Source organism: Barbus barbus (assembly GCF_936440315.1).
Source record: "Barbus barbus genome assembly, chromosome: 5".
Lineage (NCBI taxonomy): Eukaryota > Metazoa > Chordata > Actinopteri > Cypriniformes > Cyprinidae > Barbus > Barbus barbus.
Genome location: NC_136733.1, coordinates 27,494,901 through 27,503,245, shown reverse-complemented (window position 1 = coordinate 27,503,245; position 8,345 = coordinate 27,494,901). Strand labels below are relative to the sequence as shown.

Genomic DNA, 8,345 nt, shown 5'->3' with positions numbered 1-8,345 from the left:
TGTAGATATGCAATACTGTGGAATACAGTTATATGATGCAATATATTACTTTTTACTTTTTCAAATAATTATTCAAGAAACTAAAGGGTTGGTGTAACACACGTTCATGTTTATTACTTCCACAGTCATTATTTTGAATGACAAGTTAGAGAGGTATCAGAATTTTACACAAAAACTACAATATTTACACCTGAAGCAAAACAACTTATACACATAATTCCCTCTTTTGTATAGTCAAAACCATTATGGCTGCAGAGTGTCTCATATAGAAAGCTGGAACTAAAGAGTAATAGGTCTACTACTTATACTTCAAACATAACCCGTTCATGGCCAGATTTCTCCTCCTACCCTATGCTACCCTCACATTCTTCAAATTCACATATTAATTTGAATTATTTGCACAATCTTTTATATGAACAAGTCACAGCATAAATTAAACAAGTTGTAAACTTGTATTTGCAATTCACTAGAGAGCATTAATGATAATATTTGAAAAAGATGGTGGTGTAGAGCAGTGGTTTTCAACCTTTTGACTTCAAGGTGCTCCTTTTGTCCGAGACAATATTTGAAAGCTCTTCTGTCTAAGCTGATATCCTCTAGTACTTCTGTTGTAATAAAAAATTAACCACAAAATATGTTAATGTTATACATCTTTACTTTTTTTTTTTTTTTAATTAAGATTATGTTAATATAACTCAATTTATTTTAAGATATATTAGGGCCCCCTGGACGCTTGCTGAGGCCACCTAAAGGGGAGTGGAGAATCACTGGTTTAGGGCTTTTGTCTATCTGATAGCATTTTTGTCTGTAAGACATGAAAAACCTTCAAACTTTTTTATAGCTCATTTAAATTTCACATTAAACCAACATCAAAGTTAATCTTGGCTAGCTTGACTTTCATATTTCATTTTAATGGTTTATTAGAGTTGATATTTAATCAATTGTTAAATACATTATTTTGCATCAGCTAATGTTTGATGTGTAAACTAGAATTATGACTCAACACTAATGAACGTTAACACGTTTTTCGTTCTGAAAATCGTCATTTATATGCGCTTTGTTTACGCGAGAGTATGTCATTAAGCCGCGACCACATCTTTGACCAATCAAAAGTCAGGATTGACCCCAGCGTTTGTTCTGTGGAAAGAAGGCTTTGGCTCGTAGCGAAAAAGCGATTACTACATTAATGCAGGTTAACAACAATATCGTTGTGAGCATGCAGGGCGGTTATTTATCCAGCTTTCACCAAAACCAATTCAGCGAAAAGCTCCATTAGCAAGAGGAAAGTGTGGGCTAGTTTGCTAATGGCAATGCTATAGTAGCTCATCTGGCTTGTCTCTAGTTTTTCATTTCTGAGTGATTAGGAAATTCTGTCGCAGCGAGACTCCAGAAGATGACCGTTTTCTTTTATATAACATTAATATATCACAGCGATAACTAATAATATAGGTTTCCTTTTCGTTTGTATGCACAGCAGAAGAATTCGCTATGAACTCGAAGCGCAACAACGCAGTGTCGGTACCAACAGCAACAAACAGCTCATCAGCGAGTGCTTCTCACCGTAAACAAACTATAATCAACTCATCCCATAAGGAAGAGAAGGATGAGTGCATGCAAAACACAGGCCGGGACAAAAACCTGTCCATCTCCACACTCAGAACACGCCTCGGACCGACCATCCGGTCGACTCTGTCCGCGGCGGTGGACACCCTTCTGGGCGAGATCGTGGCGGTGCTGTCCGAAACCCAGCGGGAGCTGATGACCAAAGAGCAAGAGAACGAGAAGCTGAAGATTCGACTCGAAGTCTCAGAGAGAGAGCTCAAGACGTTACAGGAGTGTCTGTGTAGCGCACAGAAATTAATCGACCAGCTTCAGGGTCCCTTTGGGAATCCGCCCATGCCGGGTCCTCACGTCTACGCCACGGCTGGACCCATAAACTCGAGCCGCTTGACGCATCGGAGTGCGCCTGAGCCGGATCCGCGCTGCTTTACCGGAGCTGAACCCGAGTTGAGTGGCGCTCTGGGTGATGCCATACACGGCTTTGACTCCAGGGAGGAATTCAAGAGCTGCCACCTCTCCATTCAGGCGGATGGGACAGTGACGAACAGTTTTTATGACCCCATAAACGTCCATTCCTCTAACATCTGTTCAGATATGAACCGACCTGGTAAGACAGCACAGTGTATTACATGTAATGGGAATTGTTGATGTGCTAACACTGAAGCATTCAGGCATTAGACAGTAGCAACAACACTGAGTGGTTTAGAATAGAGATGCACAATATATCGGTTCCATATCGGTTATATGCCGATATAGTAGATTTTCCCATAGGGTCTGGCTGCAGACTTGCACTGTCAGTACTTGCGCTTCCTCGAGTGACGTCACTTGACGTCTTTTTTATTTTGTTCTATTTATTGATTATTTTTTGTTTGAATCGCTCAACATTTTATAACAGTAGCCAGGTGGTGAAGACGAGAAAAAAAAGAAACTAAATTACAATGTCACTTGCAATCGCCACTTGTACTCTCCGCTACCTGTGACAGCACTTGCGTTGCCAATTGAGACAAGATGCTGTGGTGCTTAAACGATTAAAACTAATTTAGTACAATTACGAGCAGGGTCCTGCAAGTCATCTGTAGGAGAAAAAGACAAGACCCGCAAATCCGTGGCAGAACAGCAGAATATGAACGCAATGCTCAAAGTTTCTAGAAAATCATAAACACTTAATATGGCTTAATGTATTAAGATACACTATATTGCCAAAAGTATTGGGTCACCCCCTTCTAATGAACAGGTTTGACTACTTTAGTAATTCCCATGAGTACAAATCTTAATGTTTAAGCATATAATGATATTCTAGGGAATTGTGTGCTTCTAATTTTATTGCAACAGTTTGGACAGGGCCCTTTTCTAGTCTAACATGACAGTGCCTCTGTGTATACGGCAACGTTCAAAAAGAAATGATTGATTTAGTCAGTGTGGAAGAATTTGACTGGTCTGCAGAAAGCAAAGTCCTAATCTCAGCTGAACACCTTTGGTGTGACTTTAAATGCAGACTTTGAGCCAAAAACTCATCACCAAACACCAATGGTAAACCTGGAAGATTACGAGCTGGCTTATCTTTATCTGGAAGTTCTAAATAGTGCTCCGTGCATATGGTCAATTAAAAGATAAAATTTGATGTATAGTTATTATTAAATGCACTACAAGGCAAGCAGACGGCCATGAACACAATATGCAAACTTTCACTTGTTCTCCCAAACAGCAAAACGCTTAATGTGGCATAATGGACTAAATTTAATATAATAATAATAATAATAATAATAATAAGGGACTTAAGGGTATTCTGTAGTCTTTGACTAAGATGATAAAGACAATTCATTAGCCTATAAGTCTTGTTGACACAAAGATACAGACCAGCAGATATGAACGTGCATTATGAAATGCATTAAGTGATATTAAAAGGATGCGATGCATTAAATTGCATGGTAAATGTTTTCCTCCCATAGAAAATAATTTAAATAAAACACATAATATAGCTTAATGGACAAAGACAATGATATAAAAGAGCTGTAGACCGTTTATTCTGTCTGGAAAAATGTTTAACGTGAAACTTAGCATGTTGCGTTTATTCTGGGTTCACCTGCCTGTACATTAGTTATGTATATTTTAATAATGATGAGGAGCATATTGAGTTTGCTCTTTATCATCTTAGTCCATTATGCCACATTATCCCATGTTTTGCGGTATGGGAGGAAAAGACTAGATACATATTCATGATATTAATAAATTGTATATTGAATTTGATATTTTAATAGCTCTATCTTAACACATTAAGCCATATTAAGTGTTTATGGTTTTCCACAGGAGGAAAACACTTAACGAGAAACTTTGTGCATTGCGTTCATATTCTGCTGTTCTGCCACAGATTTGCGGGTCTTGTCTTTTTCTCCTACAGATGACTTGCAGGACCCTGTTCGTTATTATACTAAATTAGTTTTAATCGTTTAACCACCACAGCGTCTTGTCTCCATTGGCAACGCACACGATTCGTGTCGAATGCAAGTGATCGTCGCAGGTAGCGGAAAGTGCAAGTGATATTGTAATTTAGTTTCTTTTTTCTTTTCTTCACCACCTGGCTACTGTTGTAAAATGTTGAGTGATTCAAACAAAAAATAATCAATAAATAGAAAAAAAAAAAAAAAAACTGCAAGTGACGTCAAGTGCAAGTCTGCAGCCAGACCCTTCTCAGATTTTTACTTCTGTCGATATTTAATTGTGCATACACATCTTTCTCTCTTTACAGTTTATATAAGTAATATTAATAATATATTATTATATCAACTATACATTTAATATGAATAATTAATAAATCTCAAAATGACATTTTTCATTTTATTTTAATGCCTAAATTGTTGCATTTCAAATTATTTGATTTTATATTGTAATATTAAATAATATAAATAGTATTCTTTTAATATCTATTTATTGATTATGTTCAATCCTTATAAAAGTGATTTTTGCATAATAGGTCCCCTTTAATGCACACAACATCTGCTATTCTTAACTGAACATTTTGGAAAAGACCGCTTTTGGTTGTCTCTCTTTAACAGTTTGATAATTGGTAGTTTGCAGCTGCAAATACCTATAATAAAGGTGAACTGTCTGGCATTTAGCATTATAATAATTTTGTCTGTGAAAAATACAGGTATCACATTATATGCAAGGCATCTAATATTCTTATGAAGTGCAATAAGAAAATAGTTTTGCAAATTGTGAAGTTGCCATGCCAAATTTGAAAATTCTCTTAAACCTTTTCTACCTGCGTATAAATGTGTGATGTTTCACAGGTGAGATGGTGGATGACAGCAGAAGACTCGCACACGCCAGACCCCAAAACCCTCCCTCACACACTAGCTTCTCTGTTAAAGTGGAGCAGGTTCCTGCCTCTGGACAGGTGTGTATGCGAGGAAGAGAGGCGCCTACAGAGGCTGAGCACTCGGCACAGAGTGTGTGTGATCTGGCATATGTCCACGTGGTCGAGGAAGAAGGAGGCCCCCGTTCACACCATCACCAATCCAAGTCTACACCACCGCCCCCCTCCAGGCCTCACAATGGACCCTCCTCCAGTAGTTCACCATCACAAGGAACCTCTGGGCTTAGGTCGGCCCTGAGGGATGCTCCTGGTTTGGGTATGAGCACAAGCAGGAGCCCAGGGGTGGGCGGCTCATCGCCAGAAGAACCCATACGACGCTCCATCTCTGAGCTAATGGGAGAGGCACCTGGGGACCGTCCTCACTTGTGTCTGGAGTGCGGAAAGACTTTCCGTCTGATCTCTAGTTTGAAAAAGCACCTGAGGATCCACACGGGAGAGAAACCGTATCCGTGCACCGTCTGTGGCCGCCGTTTCCGCGAGTCTGGGGCTCTTAAGACTCACCTCCGCATCCACACGGGTGAGAAACCATATTCCTGCTCCGATTGCGGAACGCAGTTTCGTCATCTCGATGGCCTGCGGAAGCACCGCCGCACACACACCGGTGAAAAACCATATGTGTGCAGCGTCTGCGGGAAAAGGCTCAGCCGCCTGCAGCATCTGAAACACCACCAGCGCATACACACGGGAGAGCGGCCATGTTGCTGTCCACTTTGCCACAGAGGCTTTAAAGATCCAGCTAGTCTGAGGAAGCACCTCCGTGCCCATCAGGGTGAGCCTGGAGCGGATGAAGCAATGGGAATGGCTGGTTTGGGAGAGGGAGATGGAGGATCCATAGATGATGAGGATATGAGGTTCGGGATGTGGGGGGAAGGGGAAGGGAATGAAGGCGAGCCTGTGGTGGACTGTGTTTAGTCACAAATTTACATATAAAGAAAACAATAAACATTTTAGTCTTTTCGTGAAAAAATAAACAAAACTCTGACTTAAAGGGATAGTTCACCTAAAATTGAAAATTCTGTCATTTACTCACCCTCAAACTTTTCCGAGCATGTACGAGTTTCTTTCTTCTGTTAAACAAAAAAGATAATATTTTGAAGAATGTGGGGGAAACGAACAGTTTCTGGAAGCCACAGACTTCCATAGTATGGAACAAAAATTCAATTCAAGTTACCAACATTGTTTTGTGTTCAGCAGAACAAAGAAACTCATACAGGTATGGAATAACTTGAGGGTGAATAATGATTACAAGAATTGTCATTTTTGTGTGAACTATCACAAAAATATTTTAAGGGACAGCTTTTTTTTTTTTTTTTTACTTTTTTTTTTTTTTACATCTTGTCCTGGACTTACAAAAAAAAATGTCTGTGGCAACACTTTCTTCTAGAGTCTGACTTTAAAACCTATAACAACAAGCTCGTTATTTAATATGGTTATGTAAATTTATCATGATGACTCAAATATCCACTTCAAGTACATATTATATCTCATGACATCTCAGATGTCACATCATATAGACCAGGATATGTAGACTTACATCCTTTTTTTCCCCCTATGTGTACTGTATTTTAGTGTAGGGGCTGTTGACTCTCCAGTGGGACTAACACAGTATCATGTTACTCACATGTTATGGGTGTTGTTATTGGTGTGATGATTATTTTAATATGCCCTCTTAGAGAAAGAGCTACGTTGAACACATTAAAGCCTTAACTGTGTGTTTATTGCGCAGGCTCACACACAGATGTGCATCAATAGCTGTAGTATTGTTTTAAATTGGGTTCTTCACCTTTTTATCAGTGGGTGTTTGCAAGCTGCAGAATATTCATTCAGTTTACTCTGGGTTTTGTTGAGTGCATCATTAGATTTAAGAGTGTTTGGATGGTGTTGTGTTTAAGGTGAAGAGTATCTCACAGGGTGCTGATCCAAAGAATCAGAATTGTGACGGCCAGGGATAATTCAGCTGTCTCATCTGTAAAAATGTATTTACATATCCAAGCTATGTATTAATATGCTGATTGTTTTGAAGAATGAAGGCTTCTCCTTTTGGTTGAGGTATAATGTGCTAGCACAGAAATCTAGTCAACTTTAAAAGTGCTGCCCTCTACTGAATATATGAGGCAAAGGCTGTTACTGCCAAGTTGCTTTTATGGTTGGTTCTCCTCCAAAGATGGAGACACTGTTTCTGTTGTGACCACGGTGTCAAACTGTGTGGTTTTGTGAATACATCTTTTTTTTTTCTTTTCTCTCTTATTTTTATATATATCTTGTGAAATGCCATTTTGTACATTTGACTTGTATATTCTTTGCATTGATTTGAAATAGGCTAGTCTTAAAAATTTCAAGCCAGAAACTGGAGCTTAAAAAGATCCATGACAAGTGTTTTAATAACTCTGAACTATTTAAACTGTTCACTTTGTTGCAATATTCTGTATGTTTCTGTGCCCACGTGATGTTGAATTTAGAGATGATGTTGCAGATGTTTGGAGGTTGTGGTCCATCTGTATTTGATTCAACAATAAGATCAACAAAAATGATTGTTGATTGTCTAGCTCCAACAAATCTTCAGTGTAAAAAGACCTCATCCTTAGTAAATATGCTGAACAGAATGTTTGATACCATGTAAAGATCCATACCTTATTGCTAGTGTTAAACCAGTATTTTGGGCTGGTCTGCAACCTTATAAGTGTAATGCTGTAATACAAGTTAAGGGACAGCAACACTTTGGCCAAATGGAAGGGAAGATTCTAAATAGTTGTTTGTAATGTTTAGTTTCAATATATATGATCAATGTAATCTTTCATTCTCCAGAATTATACTTCATTGTAAGAAATCAATACAGGTCAATTTTCATACGAAAACATTGAAATCTGCTGAGATTTCTTTTGCTATAACATCTCTACTTGCATATCCTTTAATATGTATTTTCTGTCATTATACTCTTTAAGAAGAGCAGAGTCATCATCTTCTTAATATCTATAACAATCAAGTTCACTCATATTCAGAATGATGTACCAACAGTATTATAATCATTTAAAATTAAAACTTTTCAAATCGATTACCAGCATTCTTTTGTGTTCAACAGAAGAAAGAAATTCATATTATGGAACATGGGTATGGAACAGCTTGAGGGTGAGTAATGATGACACAAATTAAAAAATTTTGGTGAACTATGCCAACATATATTTTTTTTAAGGGTCAGCTTTTTCCTTTTTTTATTTTAAATTCAAAACTGAAATGGGCAATGACTAGGGGGGCCCAAAGTGTGCCAAGAAAATATACGCCACACCATTATACCACCACTACAAACATGCCTTCATGATGTTTTTGCCAAATTCTGACCCTACCATCTGAATGTCGTAGCAGAAATCGAGACTCATAAGATCAGCCAAATTTTTTTCCAATCTTCCATTGT

At 38.2% G+C, this 8,345-nt stretch overlaps 1 protein-coding gene across 2 annotated transcripts; it reads left to right on the top strand.

Moving 5' to 3' along the window:
- Nucleotides 1-1,094: 1,094 nt before the first annotated feature.
- Nucleotides 1,095-8,101, top strand: LOC306869273 (uncharacterized protein). 2 transcript variants are annotated; one of them, XM_079415963.1, is made up of 3 exons: nt 1,105-1,192; nt 1,475-2,167; nt 4,851-7,982. In XM_079415963.1, exons 2-3 carry the CDS (start codon nt 1,489-1,491, stop codon nt 5,846-5,848), a joined length of 1,677 nt encoding a protein of 558 aa, XP_079272089.1. In that variant the 5' UTR covers nt 1,105-1,192; nt 1,475-1,488; the 3' UTR covers nt 5,849-7,982. The 2 variants fall into 2 exon arrangements, with proteins under 2 accessions (XP_079272088.1, XP_079272089.1); XM_079415962.1 differs by having other exon boundaries at nt 1,095-2,167; nt 4,851-8,101.
- The last annotated feature ends 244 nt before the right edge of the window (nt 8,102-8,345 follow it).